Raw genomic sequence first — 22,417 nt, 5'->3', positions numbered from 1 at the left:
TGTCTGTCTCTGTCTCAGTGTCTCTGCGCCAGTCTGTGTCTGTCTTTCTTGGTCTTTAGTTTGTGTCAGTGGGTGGGTGAGGGTGGGACGAGGTAGGTGGTGGGAGTTCTTGTTAAGCTTGACCAGTCACCCATACTGTCATGGAGCCACCTCAGTGGCTGGGGTTTTCACTCCCGCTCTGTAAACTGTCTTCACGGTCAGTGGACCGATCAATCGTCTGTGTGTGTGTGTGTGTGTGTGTGTGTGCCACTGTGTGTGTGTGTGCCACTGTGTGTGTGTGTGTGTGTGTGTGTGTGTGTGTGTGTGTGTGTGTGTGTGTGCCACTGTGTGTGTTTGTGCCACTGTGTGTGTGTGTGTGTGTGTGTGTGTGTGTGTGTGTGTGTGTGTGTGGAGAGAGGTGGAGAAGAGGGGGCGTTAAGAATAGGGTGGTGTGGTGATGGTGGTGGTGGTGGTCAAGTTAAATTATACGACACCAAGGTCAGGTCAGGTCAGGTCAGGTCATTCCGGAAGATGGGGTGTGTGGGGTGGAGGGGGCAGTTGGGGGTGGGTGGTGGGTTGGGTAGTGTGGAAAGAGGTCGAACTGACCCTCTGACCTCCGCTCTGAGGTGAAGGGGACTCTTAGTTTTTTTTTGTGTAAGATGTGCACGGTACCTTGGAGCGCGCACTCGCGCGTGTGTGGGTAGTGTGTTGTGTTGGTGGGGAAAAACGTGAGCGACACACAGACTACATTAAAGTGCCCCACACTCGCGCACGCATATCCACATACCCCCATCCACCCCTCGACGACCCCCCCCCCCCCCCGCCACCCCTCCTCTTCACTCCCTGTCTGTACTCTTTCTGTCCACCCACCGCCACTACCTTGCACACACACACACACACACACACACACACACACACACACACACACACTTTTTTCACATACACACATATCGCACACCGAACACACAGACCCCATTTCAAGCAGCATCTTCCCCGACCCCCTCCCCCCCAAAAAATGTCACCATCACACGTGAACGCTTGCATGAAGAAGCGCAAGCACCACTAAACACGAGGGAAGATGTTACGTGCTGATCGGAGTGACGAGGGACAAGGCTTGTTCTTGTAGTAGCTTGTGACACCCACCACCACCATCACCATACATCCAGGCAGTCACGGCTGGTAGTTTTCTGTGTGGTGGGGGCGGGGGGGGGGGGGATGTGGAGTGGGAGCAGCAATTAAGGAGGCGGGTAGAGCGAGAGAGAGAGAGAGAGAGAGAGAGAGAGGGGCGGAGGCGGGGGTGGGGGGGAGGACGGAAGAAGGGGGTGATGATGGAGATGGGGTGACCTTGGAGGAGGAGGGGGGGGGGGGATTGGTGGAGTGGAGTTAGACAGGATCGTGATATTAATAGACCTGAAGGATGAGGGAGAGGGGAGTAGGTTGCGTGGGGAGGGGGTTGGGGTTGGGGATGGGGGTGGGGCGAACAAGTAGAGAGTAAAGGTGGGTGACAAGGGGTATGAAGGTCAGGATGGATAGGGGATAGGTTGGTTAAAATGAGGGGGTGGGGTAGAGTGGGTGTGTGGTGGGTGGTGGTGGTGGGTTTTGGAATGGGGGGGGGGAAGGAAGGGGAAGGCGGATGGGGATTAGAGTTGGGGTAAGGGTGGTGGTGGTGGAAGGGGCCCGGGGTGGTAGAGGGGGAGGGGGGGGGCGGGAGTGTTGGAGGAAGAGCGACACAGGAGTTGTGAAAGGGGCTTGAGGCGCACGCAGTGTGCTTCGTTCATTGTCCACTGTACACACACGGCTTGGAGGGAAAAGCGTGACCCGTGAGAATAACAAGGCCTTTTTTTAATTTTTATTTTTTTATTTTTACTAGATACCTAAAGGAAAAAAGAAAACGAACAAAAGGAAGAAGTGGAGAGAGAGAGAGAAAAAAAAATGAAAGAAGGAATGTAACCGAGCATGAAAAACAAAAAAACGAACCCCCCCCCCCCCAAAAAAAAACAACACCCCCAAACCCCCCAGAGAAAACAACACCAAAGAGAAACTTAAAGAGGGGGCGGGAGGAGAAGAAAAGGAAGAAGAGGAGGAGGAGGAATGAAAAGGAGCGGAAAAGAAGACAGAGAATTTATATATATATATATATATATATATATATATATAAGAAAGAAAGAAAGACGGAGGAGGAGGAGGAGAACTGAAGGACGAGGGAAGAAGGGCGAGAGAGATCCGAAGGTGTGTGGGGTTGAGGTACAAGAGGGGAAAAAAAGAGAACATGAGGAAGAAATTACATAGGTAATGGCATAATCAAGGAATCACAATTGGAAAAAAAAAAAAGAAAGAAAAAAAGCTGGATCTTTTTTTCTCCCTTTCTCCTTAAAAAATCAGAAAAAAAAACAACCGTGTTGTTGCCGCAGTACAAATAAACTGCATCTGTGTATGAAGCACTGAAATGAGTGCTTAGCAGGCCGATTCTGCATCATGTTAGTTCCCAAAGTCGCGAGAACATGCACCTGCTTAGCGAAGTATGTATTTTCGTTGTGCACGCGAGAGAGAGAGAGGTGATAAGAGCGAGCGAGCGAGCATGAGAGAGAGGGAAGGAGGGAGGGAGAGAGGGGGAATGGGTTAACAGAAAAAAAAAGAAGTCTGTCTGCAACAGTCGGATAAAACAAGTTTCCTCGCACACACACACACACACATACACACACACACGCACACACACACACACACACACACACACACACACACACACACACACACACACAGAGGGAGGTTGGAAAGAAGGGGGAAGGGGTTAACAGAAGAAACAAAACACGTTCTACAACAGTCGGAGAAAACAATTTTCGTCACACACACACACACACACACACACACACACACCACACATACACACACACACACACGCACACACACACACACACACACGCACACGCACACACACAGTGGTAGGTTGGGAGGAAGGGGGAAGGGGTTAACAGAAGAAACAAAACACGTTCTGCAACAGTCGGAGAAAACAATTTTCCTCACACACACACACACACACACGCACACACCACACATACACACACACGCACGCACACACACACACACACACACACGCACACGCACACGCACACACACAGTGGTAGGTTGGGAGGAAGGGGGAAGGGGTTAACAGAAGAAACAAAACACGTTCTGCAACAGTCGGAGAAAACAATTTTCGTCACACACACACACACACACACACACACACCACACATACACACACACACACACGCACACACACACGCACACACATACACACACACACACACACACACACACACAGAGGGAGGTTGGAAAGAAGGGGGAAGGGGTTAACAGAAGAAACAAAACACGTTCTACAACAGTCGGAGAAAACAATTTTCTTCACACACACACGCACACGCACACTCACACACACATACACACACACATACACACACACACACACACACACACACACACACACACACACACACACACACACACACACACACACACACACACACACACACACACACACACACACAGAACAACAACACACACACACACACACACACACACACACACACACACACACACACACACACACACACACACACACACACACACAGAACAACATCAACAACAGCGACGACAACAACAAAACCTTTCACTCGTCCACACACCTTGGTTCCAACTCCTCATGGCGTTCCTACCTAACTGTGTATGAAGTGGTGGACAAGAGTGCCGCACTGGTGGTTTTAGGGGCTTCCCTGGCTGGCAGCATTGGCTGTGGTAGTGTTTCACCCCGCTGCCAACTTTCGGGCTTCTTTTGGCCTCTGGACGTGTGTTGGTGACTGTTGTCCATTTAATTAATTGGGGAGAGAGCCGGGGTGGGGGGTGGTGGTGGTGGTGGGGGGGGGGGGGGGTAGGGGTTGGGGCATGGGCGGAGAGAAGGAATGAAGTAGGAAGGAAAAGAGTTTTGGTTTTTGTTGACCTACAATGGGAGTGTGTGTCGTTACCCCCCCCACCCCCGAGTTTGGGTTGTCCATGTGTGTGTGTGTAGGGGGGCGGGGACTTATAACAAAATAATTCACTCTGGAAATATTTTCTCGATACCACATTTGGCGAAAGAATATACCCCCCCCCCCCCCCAAAAAAAAAAAAAAAAAAAAAATCTTTCAATCCATGCAGTATAGCAAGAGAGGGAAGGCCTTCAAGACTCAGCTGTGATACACACTGTATCCAGTTTAGAAAAAAAGCGTTAAAATGTTTGTTTACAATTACATAAAGCTTTTTGGGTGGGAGTGGGTGGGAGAGGGGTATGGGGGCGGGGTGGCGGGGGGGAGCGGGGGGTGTCAGCAGGTTTGAACGAAGCACTTTTCGGTTCGAGAGTAAGTAAACTTATTCACAACGCTAAAGCGCGCCTACGAATGACGTTCAAAAATTGATATTTAAAGGTATGTTTTGTTGTTGTTGTTGTTTAGCGTGATGAATTGTTAACGGTATTCGAGCTGATAGCACCGTTTAAACCATGATATTTTGGAATATCTCGACTATTCAAGAAATTCTGTAAAGTCCGCGGAAAAGGAGACATTGCCATCGCCTCAGGCACACCGCAACATGTTGCCGTTTTCTCCAGATCTTCGTTTTCGACGGGCTAACAGAAACTGCAACCCGGCGATTCAGTTTCTCTTTTATGTTCATTTTTTTAGTTAATTCAGTATCCACTTTTAAAATATTCATATGTAATGAACACGTTGATGGTGTAGTTTGTGTCACTGCATGCGTTTTGTCCAGAATTTGTATTTCTTTTCCTGTAATTGCGAACAAGAAGAATTAGGTGGCTTTTCAACCCAGCACAGTACGTGCACATTCTTGACGCCTACACACACACACGGTCGCTCTCGCTTGTATCACAGCACAACGCATTGTGCACACCCACTCACCGACCCACCTACCCACACGCGCGCGCGCACACACACACACACACACAGAGTTTTTCTCTCTCTTTGTCTCTGTCTGTCTGTCTGTCTCTCTCTCTCTGTGTCTCTCTCTGTCTCCTCTCCTCGTTTCCCTTCTCTTTCAGTCGGGTCCTGACAGTGAATAGTGTGTGTGTGTGTGTGTGTGTGTGTGAGACACACACGGTCTGGCCACTCCAATCCTCCCATCTCCCTCGCCAACCAAGTCTCCCACCATCACCCGACCGCGGCCACCCGCCCCTCACCTGTCTCATGTACCCCGGGTATCGGGTGTCTTTGTGACGTACCTCAGATAGGGCGGGACAAGGCCGTGCTGTAGTCGGGCAGTGGACACCTTAACATCCTTCCCGCCGCCCCCCCAACCCCCCCCTCCCCCCCCACCCCCCCCCACACACACCCCCACATACACTCCTCCACCACCACCCAGACATTCTGGCCATCTCTAACCAGCAAGGAGACTGTACAGAAAGGGATTCAGGGGAGGGGGTGCGGAGGAGGGAGGAAGAGAGAGAGAGAGAGGGAGATGGGGGTGTGGTGGAAGGTAGGCGTGAGGAATGGAAGAGAGAATGAAGAGAGAACAGTTTGAGCGGGAGCAGGGGAAACCAACTCAAAAACTCACAGCTGTGTCATGTCACTACAAAATCAGCCACAACGAAGAGGCGTGAACAGTTTAGATATCAACATATCAAGAAAACATCTCTAAAGTGGGCGTCTAATAAAAAAAACCCAAACAACTTCTTGTGAACAGACGTAAAACTGAAGATATCTTTCAAAAGTGGACATTATTTCAAGAGCGTTAATGAAGACAGACGCACTCTCTCAAATGCGACGGCATAGGGTAAAATTACAATCGCCGAATATTAATTAAAAGAAAAACACACTCAAAAAAACAAAACAAAAAAACACAAAAAAACAACAACAAAAACACAAAAAAAACGACCACAAAAAAAACAAACACAAAACAAATCAACAACAACAACAACACACACACACACGCACACACACACACTCGCACGCACGCACGCACGCACACACACAAAACAAAACTAGCAGTATTGTTCAGACGATTTCTCTTCTTTCGGATGTTTTGTACAGTTAGGTAGCAAAGCTTCCATGCGCTACGGTCCTTTCTAGAGATCATTAACAGCGACAAGCGAAAGTCAGTAGGCCTATATTACCGTGCTTTGTCAGTTCAAACTAAAATATTAAACCACCAAAAATAACAGGGCACGTAAATACAACCGGGGTTTTATTCCTTGGTGAGTGTCGTTAGAATGGACAAAGGATTGCATGTTTGGATTTTATTGATCCCCCCCTCCCCACCCCCCCACTCCAATTTAGACCTATTAGATTTGTGAACTGCTAAATTAAACCCGCCAGATGGAGATCTGAAAATGGTTTCAGCGTTCGTAACAGGATTCAGAGCAGAAAAGAATATTCTGGAGCGCAAATCAGATAAACGGTGACACACGGCCGGACAAGATAGAACAAGTCAAGAGACGTCCATACAAATCGGCGTCACAAGTACTTCCTTGTTGTCCTAATCGAGCAGTCTCACGCCAGACACATTAATATGTTGACTGCACGACTTGTTTCTTACTGTTTTTATCTAATAAAGGGTGGGCGGGAAGGGGTGGGGGCGTGGGGAGAGGGGGGGGGTCCAGGGGTTATGGATCTATGTCATGAGGGGCTTATTAGTTGTTGTTTTTTCAGAGTGTAATCTGTTTACTGCATGACTTGCTTCGTACTGGATTTTTTTTTTTATGACATCGGGTTGGGTACGGGATCTGTGTCATGGAGGGGGCTTAGAAAAGTTTGTGGAGCGTAAATTTGTCACGTGTGTTTAATTTGGGAGGGATTATTTCTTTTTCTTTTTTGCTGTGCCCAATCCATCAGTATGTGGTGAAAGTTAGTTTTAAAAAATTACAAAAGATAGGCCTTAATGTTCCCATGATATAGATACTTACATAGCGCCTGTCCTCGGTCGGAGACCAAGCTCTCATCATCATGGCCTGGCTTCGCTGACGAAGATCTAGGAAGGGCGTTGTCCACGTCTGATGCAGGCACGCTCATGGCTGACAAGGCCAATGCGGGGAAAAGCAGAGTCGGCCGCAGCGGTTGCAAGGGAAAGTCTGGTCTGGGTTCGCGGCTGCAGCGTCGTGGTTCTTCCTCCTTCTGCGTTTGTCCTCAAGGCTGGCCCTGCGGTTGTTTTCGAAGGAGGAGACAGGACGTGTCCTTCAAGCCTGCGCAATGGAATTTTTAGGTGGAGTGCAGTGTGCGCAGTACTGGCCCCACCCTTTACACCCGTGGTTCATCTGCCATAGCCTAGCAAGCTGGGACGGTGACAGTGAGGTCCTCAGGTCGTAGGTTTTATATCAGACTGTCCTTGTCCTAGCCTCTGGCTCAAAAACCTTCCTCGGAGGCACGGGGGCGCGGCTACTGAAAGTCGGGACATGGCCATGGACCCAGGGTCAATGCATGTCGAGACTGTCCTGCATTCCTTAGCACTTCATGGGTTTTACTTCAGACTTTTCCTTGTCTTAGATGGACTGCCTTCCCGGGCTGTCGAGCTCCATCTGCCCGCATGTGACAGGTAGCACAGGGTTACATGGTACCTGTGGCAGGTAGAGACCTGACCTGACTAAGCTCTAAGCGCTTTACAAACACGGAGTCGTTTACACAAGAGGCTGCTTAGTGAACTGGGTAGAGCCGACTGACGGCTGCCATTTGGGCGCTCATCATTCGTTTCCTGTGTCCTCAAATCAGGTTTCAGTCACACACACATACAGACACGCAACAATTTTGACGTGTATGACCGTTTTGTGTATTTACCCCGCCATGTAGGCAGCCAATACATACATGAAGTGAGGACATAGGAATGGCACTCTTTAAAGGGCCCGGTTACATTTTCATTGTGAACTAAATGCATCAGCATTTTAAAATTTATTATTATTATTTTTTTTTTAAATAAGATTTGAAAACCCGTTCCTGCGCTTCTCCCATTCCAAGCGGTTCCGGGCAGCTGGTAGGTAATGCAGACACCACCCACTGGAGTTTACTGGTCCTGGGTATCGGAATTCACCGCGAATAGAATCACCTGGTGTTGGAGCTTTGGCACGGGCTGGGGGCTGGGGGTTGGACAGATAGCCAGATCGGAAGCGACAGAGAGAGTTGACACACAAACAGACTTGACTTTCTTCATTCTTTTGCGTCTCTCTCTCTCTCTCTCTCTTTCTCTCTTTCTCTCTCTGTCAGTCTCCACCCCTCCTTTCAGTCTCCGTATAGAAGCCGTCCAGAGTCTGCCTGCCTCTGTGTGTGTGTGTGTGTGTGTGTGTCTTCTATCTATCTGTCTGTCTTGTCTCTCTCAACCTCTCCTCTCCTCCCCTTTCTCTCTGCTGCCCAGTTGTTGTCAGTGCGTTGGAAACTGCCTACCTACCTACCTACCTACCTGTCTCCTGTCGCCTTAATTGCCCTTTTTGCCTGCAGTGTGCTAATTGTCTGCCGTTTTCTGCAGGGCTGATATTTGAGGTGGCGTGGGGTGGTGACTCATTTTTCTTTCATAGTCGCTTGGCTGGGAGTTATCATAGTTTAAAAAAAAAAAATCATCATCATGATCATCATCGTAATCGTAGTACTATTACTACTACTACTAAACTTTTAAAGATCTTATATAATGACGAAGGAAAACAAAGTAAAAACAAAACAAAGCAAACGAAAAACAGGTAAACTGGGATGCTAAGAATTATTTCTATGAAAATACACACGGACCCATGTACTCGCTCGTCGTGCACGCACATTGCATTCACACAGTTCAGTGCTGTGTCATGATCACACACATATATTACCCACCTATTGCTGTTTCATGCATCTTGATTCTTTCGTCGTTGATCGATTAATTGGTTGGCTTTGATGGACTAATTGGATTGCATTTCTTATCCTGTCTTCTGTGTGATCATGGGTGAATTAAATTCCTGCTTAAAAAAGAAAATCCATTCTTCCACGCCTCATTGGTGTGATTCAACAAAACGGTTGACACCACGTGTAAGCTTGTGTTAATGGCAATAACAGCTCATTTTTTGGAGGCCGATTGCTTGAGCGTTCGCCAGAAGTCAGAGCTAAAGAAGGGTCCTCAGAAAGGTGACGAAGGTCTACAAACCAGACTTGAAAGGAAAGTCATTGAAAGGTTTCTGATGGCCACCTGAACTAACGAGCTAACAGTGGACTCATAAAAGGCTTAAAATGTCTAAGTTACTTAGAGAGCCAAGACAGATTCTTTACAGAGCCAAAGAACAGTCCAAAGTGAACAACAACCTCGACAGACAACATGATAACAGACCAGAAACTGCTTTGAAAATTGGGGCGGAAATACTGCGAGGAGGAAAAAAAAAAGAAGGGAGATACAGAGAGAAATAAGGAAGAAGTGCGGGAGAGAGTGTGTGTCACGAGGTTTTCCTGCTGCCTGGTGTGAATGAGCACGGTGCAGTTGGTTGGTGAAGGCACCTCGTTACCAGTATCATCACTGTCCCTCTGTCAGCTTGGAACACCACCCGACTTCAAAAAGGGTGTGTGTGTTGGGGGGGTGGGGGGGGGGGGGGGGGGTGGGGGGGGTGGTGTGTTCAGAGTACTCCTTCTTGTCTGCATGTCTGGGTTTTTGAACAGAAAGAGTGCAGGGCGACATGTCTGTCTTCCTCTGTCTGTCTCCCTCCCACCCCTATCTCTCTCACCCCACTCCTGTTTACCCCACTAGCAGCGGTCCTCATTGCCAATCCGTATTTATATTCATAGATGCGTTCTTGTCGTCTGTTAATGTTAAGCCACGTTTGTGTGTGTGTGTGTGTGTGTGTGTCGGGCCATTTTTTGTTGTTGTTGTTTTGGTTTTTTGGATGTTGCTGTTTCGTCTTTTTTTTCTGCATGTCATGTGGTGTGGCATGGCATTTGTCGTGTAAAACCCATGTGTTGCTTGACATTTGCCATGCAACGCATGGATTGCTGCAGCGTATGGCCAGTGAACACTCCCCGCCACCCCTCTCCCCCTGCCCCCCCCCCACCCGCCCCCTCCTCCTCCTCACACTCAGACTTGTCTTCTGTCTTTTCCCGTCATTTGTAATTCAGTCCACCCCATCCCACCCCCACTTTACCTCCACATCCCTTACCCACATGTTGTCCTCTCTCTCTCTCTTCACTTCTTTCTCTCTCACTTTTGGCCGCACTGACATTCCTTAAATGAAGTGGCCTTTTGAAGCCAACCAGAAACAAAAACGGACAGATTGTTGTAGTAAGTGCCGTGCCTGTACATACCTACCTACCTTCCTACCTACCTGGCTCAACAACTGAACCTATACCTATACCTGGCAGTGTAGGAGGGACACGTACGTAAGCCATGTGTCGCCCCCCACCTCCCGCCCTCCTCCAAGCCCCCCCCCCCCCCCCCCCGCTCACCCCCAGCCCCCAACCGACGCCTCTTTTCTTAACAGCTGAGCTACTGTGCTGGGGACCTGGGCCTGTGACGCTACCACCTCGTCCCCCCCAACACCCCTCACCCTCTCCCCCACCCTCTTCTGTTTTCCAGTCTTTCTCCCCCCCCCTCTCTCTCTCTCTCTCTCTCTGTGGAGTCGTCAGTGTGAGTTTGTCATCTACCTGGCCGTGGCGGAGGACAGAGGGAAGAAAAAAAAAAGAACACACATGGCGCCACTTTGTCTTTTGGGGAGGGGGCCAGTGCGTCCGACTGTTCGCGTCACTTGCCTGTAACTCCACCTCCCGTTCTGGGGGCGATTGTCAGTGTAGCCAGGTGTCCGCTGACACTACGTCAGTTCTCGATCTGTAAAACTGTGTATGTGAACGTGTGTGTTTGTGTTTGCGTGTGTGTGTGTGTGTGTGTGTGTGCTGGATTCTGGAAAGGACTGAGATGTGTGCTGACTGGGATTCTGTCGTTTCGGTGCTGGAGGGACCGCTGTGAAGGTGTCGGTGTTAGTGCGGGCTGTTTTGATGAGCGTGGCCGTAGATGTGAATGCAGGTGACAGGTGTGGTGCTGGTGATCACACAGGTGGTGTAGTGGGGCTTGGAATCAGTCGTCACGGGCTTGTTCTCTCTCTCTCTCTCTCTCTCTGTCTCTGTCTCTCTCTCTCTCTCTCTGTAACACTGTTACACTCCTGAGAGTTCGGTCATTTGTTGCTGTTCGAAATTAGACCATGTTGGTTTAAAATAATCTTTGATTGTTCAATAGTACACATGATTACAATGCTGACAGGAGCATCAGCAAGCTTAAATCTTATACTGTGCTCACAACGGTTTGCTCTTCAATTTTAACAGGGCGGCTGATGAACCATATTATTGTTCATAAGACCATTTCATGCTGCTATTATAAAGCAGTCTTGTTATGATTGTAAAGCAGTCATGCTGTGGCTTTAAAACAGCTCTGTTAATGGTTGCACTCGATGTGGTGGCGGTTTTGACCTCGCCAGCTTTATTGTCGGCGTCGTAGTACTCAAATTATTGCTTCAATCATTCTGGTGTTATGAGCGGAGTGTTGGCTACCTGCTATTGCTGCTCATTGCCGGGCAGTGTTACAGTCTGCACAGTGGTGTCGGTATCGTGCAGGTGTATCATGTCTGTGGTCTTTGCCCCTTCACAGTGTCTGTACCGTGAAGTGCTAGCGTCAAACATCCTTTCAGCACCCTGGTGTAAAATTATACCTCGGTCCTGACGGGGTGTGGCGGTGCACTTGGGGCAGTTGCATCGGTTAGTGCACGAGTCCGTGTATTCTGGCGGTGTCATCAACACATTTTGATGATGTCATTGCAGTGTTAGCAGTATGTTCCATTGATGATATCATTGCAGTGTTAGCAGTATGTTCCGTTGATGATATCATTGCAGTGTTAGCAGTATGTTCCGTTGATGATATCATTGCAGTGTTAGCAGTATGTTCCGTTGATGATGTCATTGCAGTGTTAGCAGTATGTTCCATTGATGATATCATTGCAGTGTTAGCAGTATGTTCCATTGATGATATCACTGCAGTGTTAGCAGTATGTTCCATTGATGATATCATTGCAGTGTTAGCAGTATGTTCCATTGATGATATCATTGCAGTGTTAGCAGTATGTTCCATTGATGATATCATTTCAGTGTTAGCAGTATATGTTCCCTGTCCGCCTCAGTGTAGTGTTAACAGTATGTTCTCTGCCCACTTCAGTGCTGTAATCATTCTGTGGTGTCCGAGTAATGTTAACTGTATTTCCACTGCTGTAATCATTCTGGTGGTGTCAGTGTCAGTTTTAACCATATTCTGTTACCATTCTGATAGTGTCAGTATCAATGTTAACCATATTCTGTTACCATTCTGATAGTGTCAGTATCAATGTTAACCATATTCTGTTATCACTCAGTGGTGTCAGTGTAGCTTCAACTATTATGTCCACAACCCACCTCAACGCTGCAAATCATTCTGTGGTGCCAGTGTGGTGTTCGATCTGTTTTTCAGTGCCCCCCCCCCCCCCCTCTTTCTCTCTCCCCCCCCTCCCCCCCCCCCCCGCACCCCCCCCCCCCCTCCAGGATTATAGAGACTGATGATGGACAGGCGGCAGGCAGTTTGGCAGTTTATGTTGATTTGAAAAGCTTCCCGACCCCCCCCCCCCCCCTTGGGGCGTAACATCTCTTTTTCGTCAACATCGCAGGAAAATTCATCAGTTTAATAAAAAATTTTGTGCATTAATTTGGTATCCAACTTTCAATCCCGTTTTTTGGTGAACGCTCCCACAGTCTTTAATTAAACGGAAGCCGCGTGACATCATTTCTCTCCTGGGTCGATGTCCAGGGACAAAAATCATTCCAGGGGGTTCTTTGAATTGAAGCCCAGTTGAGGCAGGGTCGGTCCCTTGCCAGAAGCAATCCTTCAGGACTTGCAAGACAGTCTGCCTTGTGGGCGACGGGAGCCGAGCCAGTGAAACAGTTGTATCAGTTGGAACCAAAAGTAAATGGTGGTGTGGTGTAGAAAGGAGCGGAGCGGCTGGTCAGTGTGTTGGTATTGGCCGTCTCTCAACGGGTGGACAGTACGTACCTACAGTTGTTGATAATGTACTGAGTGTGTTGGAGGAAAAGGCGAGGGAGAGGTGGGGTGGTTTATATATATATATATATATATATATATATATATGTGTGTGTGTGTGTGTGTGTGTAGAGAGAGAGAGAGAGAGAGAGAGAGAGAGGACGGATGGACAGAGAGAGAGAGAGATGGCATAGAGAGAGAGAGAGAGGAGGGACAGAGAACAGGAGATAGGGTGATATATATATATAGAGAGAGAGAGAGAGGAGAAGGGACAGAGAGAGAGAGGGCGAGAGATTGAGTGGTAGAGAGAGAGGAGGGTGGGGGTGGGGGTGGGGGGGCGCGGGGGGGCAGAGTGAATGCGAGAGGTAGGATGGTATAGAGAGAGGGGGAGGGATATGGAGAGAACGAGAGGTTGGATGGCACAGAGAAGTGGGGGGTGGGGGGGACAGAGAGCGAGCGAGAGGAAGGATAGTATGGAGAGAGAGGGGGGATAGAGAGAGAGAGAGAGAGAGAGAAGGGGAGGGGGAGGACAAAATCTTATTGATTGAGGCCAGTGCCCAATTTGAAGGGATATGAACAAATTCAAATCCATCAGTAAATTCGGTTCTACCTCACATGACGTCTTAGATTTCCAATAAAAAAAAAAAAAAAAAAAAAAAAAAAATTACGAATCTGTTGCTGTTCATGTGAGGAATCCAGTTCTGGTACCTCCTATCAACTGATCTTCGCTTGAGGTTCCCTTTAAAAACAAAAACATCAACAACAAAAAAACAAAATAGTACAACCTACTCCTTGGTCGTCCCATTCATGAGTACATTCCATAATTATGTCAGAAAATTTTGATGCTCACTTTATTTTCCCTCTATTAGCCAAATTTACCACCATTATATATGGCCTGTATGGTAGTCCGTGTTCTTCCATTTGTCTCAGTATCGAACCCAACGAGAGAGAGAGAGAGAGAGAGAGAGAGAGAGAGAGTAAAATGTCACCGGCTCCCGTGTGGAAAAAGCCAGGTGTTAGTGGGGGCCTTAGGGGTTGTGTGTTAAGTGAAAGGAGAAATGAACGCTCGGTAATTCAGCCCCCCGCATCCTCCCCTAGGCCCCTGCCCCCTCTTTTTTGTATGTTTGTTTTACCCCCTTTTCTCGCCAACTCCTGTCCCTCTCTCTGTCTCTGTCTCTCCACACCTTCCCCGTTCATTCTGTCCATCATTATCTCTCCCCCACTGACTACCTCCTCCCCCCTCCCGCCCCCGCCCTTCGCTCCACTGCAACCCCCTCCACTCCTCTCCCCTCATCCCCATGGCCCCTCCCCAACAGTCCACTCCCCGCCCCCCTCTCCCCTGCTGTGCTTCGGAAGTGACGTCATTCACATCACCCGCTTCCTCTCCAGCCATTAGTTCCATTGGTTTTCAGTCCACACCTGGCGTAAGAGTTGACGGGAATCAATGCATGGGTGAGAGTGATTGGTTATTTGAATACTGAATCGTTTTCAGCTTTGACTTCTATGGTGGAGTCAGTCCACTGATGTGTGTGTCAATACCAAAACTTTTTTCTTTTTTTTTAAATAGGAAGAAAAAAAGGGAAATCGCGAACATCCCAGTACGAAAATGAGTTTAATATGAGTTTAATATGCAGATACTCCCACCCATACCATTGTGAATTAAAAATACCCACTATGGAAGAGAGAGGACCTTAGGGTTGAATTGGGATTTTTCTTTAGCCTCTTCTTCTCCTCCCCCCCCCCTCCCTTTCTCTCTCTCTGCAACCTCTCTTTTCTCCGCTGTCACTGGTGCTGTGAATGCTAGTGGTTTGGAGGGAGTTGAACAAAAACTTGAGGTCCAGTGCATAGCATACAGAATAATACTTTGCGAAAGTAAAAAGAACCCGCGGCATACAAAACTGTTGTTTTGTTGGCTGTATTCTGTCAGTAAACCTGTTCCAGTGTGCGTGAAGCAGAGAGACCCACCCCGCAGCCTGTTCACAGAATTTTTTAATTAAAAAAGAAAAAAAAAATTTTTTTGTTCGCTGCCCAATCATCTGCACTGTTTCAATGGCACTAATCCTACGTCGCTCATTCCGAGCCCGCACCCCCACCCCCGGCCCCGCCAGTATGCTACACACCGTAGGAGACCCTGCACTGCTGCTGAGAGTCACTTCGGTGGTGTTCGGTAGTGCCTGTTCTGATTTAACGTACTTAGGACACCACGTGCTAAGCCCCCTACTGTTGACAAGAGGTTTCAGCCCCACTGCACTGGACAGCAGAGCATTGCCCCATCAGTGAGTGTGATAACGAGGCAGCTAAGGGTGGAAGGAGTAAAATAATGACTATGGAAATACATCTGGTCGGCAGCGGAAAATCCATTTTTTCACGGCCCCCGGATCCCGTGCAGGCCAGCCCGGCAGGAGTGGAGCAAAACGGAAAGGTGTTGAGGTCTGACCGATTTCCACGACCAACCGGCCTGGGGTACCCGGACAATGCTACTCCATAGAGCTCTCCGGCGCTGGGAAAAAACGGAAGGGAAATGAAAAGAAGAGGAAAAAAAAAGGTTCTACAAAAGGGGAGCTGGTAGCAGAACGAACCGCTTTTCGTTGGTGTGTGTGTTTGCGTGTGTGTGTGTGTGTGTGTGCAGGAAGGGGTTTAAGGGTCACTCGATGGTCGTAGGGAGGGGGAGAAAGGTGTGTGTGTTGGGAGTGGGGGTGGGGGGACCTGCTATTGAAGGAAGGGTGGGGGGAGGGGTGGATTAACTTGTTCAATGGGGGAGAAGACAGGAGCTGGCAATGGTGGGTCTTTAATGTGGCGGGAGCGGTCAGTCCTCGTCAGGCCTTTGATGGACAGCGGTTTTGGCTGGCGGGGCGTGAAGGGTGTGTGTGTGTGTGTGTGTGTGTGGACCCCTACCCGGCTCATTACCTGCAGCCTTGATAATGAGAGGTGCCATTCCTACTGAACCTTGTCTGGCACTCTGCTGCAAGCTGTGATTCAGACACCTGTTTTGTGGACACACAGCGTCACTTCTCTGATTAAAAAAAAAAAAAAAAAAAAAAAAAAAAGCAGCAGCAGCAGCTGTTCACTAAGGTTGGATGAAATGATGTGGAGTCATCACCCGTGTTTTGGTGGTGGTGGTGGTGGTGGGCTACGGTTGGTTTCGTGTGAACACTGGCTGCATGTGTCCACAGGGTGATGTCTGACGTGGGCAGGTTGTCATCATCATTCTTTTTTTCTTTCGGACGTGGACAGGTCGTTAGTCAGACATGTATGGTTTCTTTTTATGTGAATAATTTATCAAACACACGATATCGTGTCGTACATCTTGATTCTACCGTGTGGATACCGTGTTACAGAGCGTCTTCTCTAGTGTGGAACTCGCATCATCCGTGAATGAAATTCGATTCGGCAAATTTTCTCGATTAGATTAATTCTACCCATTTCCATGTGGATTCTTCTCAGACTGATCCTGCCTATACGCTTCTCGCGCAGAGCTCTTTGATCTGGGCATATATCCAGAAACAAATATTTCATTGACTCGTTTGCCTTGTGGCATTTCTGTAAACTGAACTTAGGTAACCTGTACAGGGTGTCCTTCAGGACGCGCTATCTTCCGCGCCATCTCGATGTCATCCACGGACTTTTAACTCACTCAGTACGGCCAGTCCTCTCTTCTCCTCTACACAGACCCCTCGGATGTCCAGTGGGTGTCTGAATGACCCAAACTTTAGCTTCCGTCGTCAGAATTGTGGTATTCTTTGTCAACATTCACCTCTTCAGTATAAGAGCCTTCCGCTTGCAATATTTTGATGATGGTAACTGGGGTGAAACGCTGTTAACGTCGTCTCTTTCGCCGTTCGTATGGAGAGAGTTAATGGCTCTGTATACATCCGTGATGTCTTCGCCCTCAGGCCGCTTTGCCCCAGTCACCCCAAGAACCGCCATTCCCAGGCCGAAAGTCCGCACACTTCATTTCTGTTCAGTAAACTAGATGCCACCAGGCTTCTCACTTCAGTAGACCCTGTGCAATGATGGACGTCAGGTTTAGTGGTGTCAGTATAAATATATGCAAGACTTGCATTTCTGGAATAATCAGAGTTCCGTTCCAGGCAGTGCCTAAAGGGCGAATGACCTGATCTTGGAAAGTAGTGTGTGTGTGTGTGTGTGTGTGTGTGTGTGTGTGTGTGTGTGAGTGAGTGTGTGTACGCGCGCGCGTGCGCGTGCGTGTGTGTGTGTGTGTGTGTCGCACATGTCTGTCTGCCCTAACCGTGCGTATAGGGCGCTCAGAGGATGGCTGTACACATTAGAAAAGACCTCGTCGTTCACCTCACAGACGTCCGTTCGTACAAAGAGACTCTTGGTGGAGTTGAGCCCAGAATGTAGTACGAGAAAATGGACCCAAAAAGAGAGAGAGGGGTGGTGGTGGTGGAAGGGATTAAGACTGGACGTAACGGATTCAGGGACAGACAGACGGCGGAGAAAAGGAGGGGAGGGAGGAAAGGAGGACGCGGAATGTGGAGTGTACTGGACATTCAGCACGGGTTGGCCACTTCACACAAACCATCAAGTCCAGTGGACAAATGGCTACACGGAAAGGCTGTTTTCGGACGGGAGGCACACACACACACACACACACACACACACACACACACACACACACACACGCACGCACGCACACACACACGCACGCATACAGAGAGAAGCGAAGAGGAGTGTGGTTGAGCTTAGGGTGCGGGGTAAACGGGCTGGGCCGGAAGTGTTTGAATTGGGTGCATTATATAACGCTCACCCCAGTCGTCTCCTCCAGGCTTTCTTTCACCACCTCTCGTACCCACACTCATGCCACCTAACAAGCTCTTTTGGGGTTGACATTCTCTTTCTCTCTTTCCCACTCTTTCCCCCTCTCTCTGTCTCAGTGTGCAGGCTCGCGCTTCCTAAATGAATGGAGAGAGAGAGAGAGAGTGTGTGTGTTGAATGCATTTTTTTTTTTACCTGAGGGTAATAGCGTAAGCAAAAGAATGTTGTTGTTTTTTCATCCAGCCCTCGAAGAGGAAACGGTAAAAGGAAATAGTGGGGAAAATCATTACATCAATACAGCAGTACAAAGAGAGGGTGAAGTGTGTGTGTGTGTGTGTGTGTGTGTGTGTGTGTGTGTGTGTGTGTGTGTGTGAGAGAGAGAGAGAGAGAGAGAGAGAGAGAGAGAGAGAGATTCTCAACAGCGGCAGCCGGTGTTTTGCATTTAGACGAAAGCACTCGACCACTGAGCATTGAACACCTCTTGAAGAATCCATTTCCTCCTTGTCATCAAGACTCCCCAGAAGGACGGCGCCACAGTGTCTGCCCCCACTTCAGGGCTGGCGTTCGTTGTATTGTCAGTCAGTTAGACAAGTGTCTGTTGTCATCTGCTCTCAGCTGGCACCCTGACAATTCATCACGCGTGATAGGTTTTGGCAGTAAAGACAGTGTTTAGAGACTGTCAGCACACTGCCACCGGGATGTCTTGTTCTACGCGTGATAGGTTTTGGCAGTAAAGACTGTGTAGAGACTGTCAGCACACTGCCACCGGGATGTCTTGTTCTACGCGTGATAGGTTTTGGCAGTAAAGACTGTTTAGAGACTGTCAGCACACTGCCACCGGGATGTCTTGTTCAGTTATAAGCACAGCTTGTCTTGTCGTTGGGGGAGATTGGTTTCAGTGAAGGCACAAGTCTATAAGCAGTATCATAATGATTATGCGGACGTATTTGGCTCGTTCTGGGGTTTTGGTGGCGGTAAGGATATTTTGTTGTATTGTTGACGTGGTTGTTGTTTCTATGTGACAACAGATTTCTCTGTTAGGGACGTGTCGCCACAGTGCAGCGCCACGATTTTTTTCTTTTCTCTGCAATTATTTGTTTTTCTATCAAAGTGGATTTTTCAACTTTTTTGTTCACAGGAACAACTCCTTTATTGCTGTGGGTTCGTTTATGTGCGCTTATTGCATGCTGCACACGGGACCTCGGTTTATCGTCTCGCCCGAAAGACTAGCACCCAGTCCATCTAGAAGTTCACATTCAGGGGTAGTGTTGCTTGCGCCCTTATTAAGGTAAAGTTGTTCAGTGCTGGGGTGTTGGTTTGGTACAGGTTTCTTTGTTGGAGGGGGTGGATTTCTGGATGTCTGTCCGGATGTGAGGTGCTTCATGCACTCACTGAGGGAGCACTGGCTGTCTGAAGAGGGGGTTAAGTCCTGGCTGCTCTTCAAGCGTTCCAAGGGGTGTTAGGGGGAGAGTTCATATTGTCTGTAGAGGAGTGTGGTCCTGGCTTCACGAACCGTTTGGGGTTTCATTTTATTTCATTTTGTCATTTTTGACTCACTTGTGTAAACAAAGTGAGTCTGTGTTTTAACCCGGTGTTCGGTTGTCTGTGTGTCCATGGTAAACTTTAACATTGCCATTTACTCTGGAAATACTTTGTCTGCCAATACCAAATTTGACTTAAAAATAGTACGGAAAAAAATCTTCAGTCATACCAATAACAGGTTGTAAGTCTCCCGAATTAAGCTTTTTTTTGTGTGTGTCGTTGAGGTTTGCTCCGAAATCCGAAAATTCTAAAAACCGCTTCCCACTGAGTTAGGCCTACTAGCAGGTGGGTTGTATTCGAAGACATGACCTCATTTTTCATGTTCACAATTAAAAGGAAAGAAATACAAATTCTGGACAGAACACATGATGATGATGGCAGTTTCTTCGTATCCGAAGATCACATTGTATGTATGTACAGAACACATACAGTAGTGCTAAGTACACCATCGACGTGCTTACTGCATATGAATGTTCTAAAGTGGACACTGAATTATCAGGAATGAACATAAAAGAAAAAAATGAACCGATCGTTTCTTTCAGCTCGTTGTAGGCCTCGACTGGTCCGTGTAGATCTAGAGATCTACCATGTGTTGCTTTGTGGTTGAAGGGATAGCAAGGTCTCCTTTACCGCCGAAATAAAAGAATAATCGAGATATAATAAAACACACAAAAACATGATTTAAACGGCGTTATTGCGTTCACTACAATCACATCTATTTATCGGATTTGTCTGCTTGCTTCGGAACTAAACATGCGTGGTTCGAGCTCCCTCGCATACCTTTTCTTCTTCTTCTTTTTTCTCCCCAGGCTTATTTTATATATCATATTTCATACAGAGCACTTTTCAGCGATTTTTAAATCACTTTTTTCCCTTCATGATACCTTGACTAGATAAAGCGCGAAGCACAAGTGAGTCTTGAAGGCTTTGTCTCTTGTTATTCTTGATTGCATACACATTTTAAAAGAAATGCCCTGGTCCAAGTCTTGTAAAAGAAAGACAGCTACAGAAAAAAAAGGTTATAAAACGAAAGGATCGGAAGCCCACTGCCCACCCGCACACCTCCCCACGTCCCAACTGCCGAAGAAAGTGCACGTGGGGATATTTACCTCCCATGGAGTTTGTAGCAGAGAACCCACTGTGCTGAGTGTGGGTGTGAATGTCTGTGTTGTGTTGATGCTGCTGTCAACATTCCTGTTCTCACATCTCCCTCCCTGCATGTCCCTCAAGTGGTGTCACTGCTCTGTGGCAGGGAGCACTGTGCCCCGAATGCACGTTGCAGGCACTGGCGTCCTTCAGTAGCTGGTTGAACTGGAATTTTATCTCGGCTCTCAACAGTCCTGCAGTTTGAGTTATTTGCTCACATATATGCACGCAGACGCGCTTGCACGAACACATGCACGCGCGCACACACACGCACGCACGCACACGTACACTTACACACAGAGAAAGGAAAGAGAGAGACAGAAAGGAGAGGGTTGGGGGGGCAGGGGGGGTGGGCGGGGGGACCGAGGGGGGAGAACCAATTGTACACAGGGAAAAGAATGACATTCAGATTTCTTATGATACCGTTTGAAAGACTTGTACTTTGAAATTGAAGAGAATGATTCCATCGAAAGGTAGTGGGGATTCTCTTCGGGGGACTTGGGTTGCGGCGCTATGGATTTTTACATGATACTACAACAGGTCTGCTCTTGTATTGGACGTCCAAGCTGGAAATAATATGATGCGTTTGACACACCCGGGAAACATGTCGGTGAAAAAAGCGGACGTGAAGTATTGAACCCCGCCTTCTGTCTATCTGACGTGATCATTAAAACGAAGACAAGGGGGAAAGACAGAGAGGAGAAGAAAACGGACACTCAGGGACGAACAGTTGGTTCGGAAGTCTTCAATCCCAGCTGCCGAAACTCCCCACCCCCACCCTCCCCCAGCCCCCACTGTTACCAGAGGTGGACAAGGAAGTAAGTGTGTCAGGCCCGGTGCCCAAAACATGGACAAGACGACGAAAGTAAGACCTTCATAAAAAAAAAAACAGCAAAAAACGTGAACCCACTCTTCAGGAACTCTCTACCATTCCATCTTCCTCCTCCTCCAGCCGCTGTTGAAACTCAGGAGCACGTCGACAACAGAAATCCACTCCCCATGGGGCGGGTACGTTCAGACACCATGCCCCCGAACAGTGGTGGTTGAACTTTGTGGGCAAAGACGACTTGTGTGTTTCTGAGAACTTTTCACCGCGATGGACAACCAGTTGTGGTGGTTGATGTGAACGTTGTGTGGTGGATGATGGAAGAGGAGGACGTGTTTTGTCCGGCGGGGGAGGTGGAGGAGGAGTTGTGGTCCTCGCCGCTCATGTATCACCGGTCGCCGTTCGAGGATTACAAGGAGCTGTACGCCGTGGTGGAGGAGGAGACAGCAGGGGGCGACCCCTCTTCACCCACGGCCTCCAACATCTTCCGCTTCCCTGCACGTGGTGAGTGAGGGGGTGGGTGGGTGAGGGAGTGGGAGTGGGGTTGGAGGTTCGATCCCATAGTGTGTGTGTGTGTGTGTGTGTGTGTGTGTGTTCTTTAGTTTTGACTCTCCGTGTGTGTATGTGTGCGTACGTGTGTGTACATGCGTGTGTGTGTGTGTGTGTGTGTTGCCACTCCTTCGAGTGTCTCTTAAGCTCCTTCATTCATTTCTGAGGTACTGACTGTGTATGTCTTCTGTGTATCTGTCTCTCTCTCTCTCTCTTTTCTGCCTCATGCGAAAGAGAGAGAGAGAGAGAGAGAGAGAGAGAGAGAGAGAGAGAGAGCGGAGCGGCCTGACACGCCATCAGATAAAGCCTCAGAAGAAAAGGTCTGCAGGCTGAAGGCAATAGAACATGATGACGGAAATGAAGTCGGAGCGTGACAGTAGTATTTGCATAGTTATTATTTATCTCCCCGCGTCTTCCTCATCGCGCAGTTTGTTGGGTTTTTTTTTTTTTTTCTTCTTCTTCTCTCAACCGATCGTTCTTAGCTGCATAAAAAAAGAAGAAGAAGAAGAAGAAAAAAAAAAAAAAAAGCCCGTATCAAGAGGAAGAGTGGGTTTCTTTTTTTTTTTTTTTAGACGCCTAAGCCATCACTGTGGG

At 48.2% G+C, this 22,417-nt stretch overlaps 1 protein-coding gene across 13 annotated transcripts in view; it reads left to right on the top strand.

Moving 5' to 3' along the window:
* Positions 1-22,417, top strand: part of LOC143290555 (CLIP-associating protein 1-A-like) — a 193,693-nt gene that overhangs the window by 45,104 nt on the left and 126,172 nt on the right. Inside the window, exons 1-2 of one of the 13 annotated variants that reach the window (XM_076600111.1) lie at positions 10,696-10,980; positions 20,989-21,778. The exons of 10 other annotated variants lie outside the window; for them this stretch is intronic. In XM_076600111.1, the coding sequence (XP_076456226.1) occupies positions 21,589-21,778 (190 nt within the window). In that variant the 5' untranslated portion in view covers positions 10,696-10,980; positions 20,989-21,588. Of the gene's footprint in view, positions 1-10,695; positions 10,981-20,962; positions 21,779-22,417 lie in introns of those variants that run through there. 2 more of the 13 variants (XM_076600113.1, XM_076600112.1) reach the window with 2 other exon arrangements.

Source organism: Babylonia areolata, chromosome 15 (genome assembly GCF_041734735.1).
Source record: "Babylonia areolata isolate BAREFJ2019XMU chromosome 15, ASM4173473v1, whole genome shotgun sequence".
Classification (NCBI taxonomy): Eukaryota; Metazoa; Mollusca; class Gastropoda; order Neogastropoda; family Buccinidae; genus Babylonia; species Babylonia areolata.
Note: the sequence above shows the minus strand (reverse complement) of the source record. Positions and strands in the feature narration are given on the sequence as shown.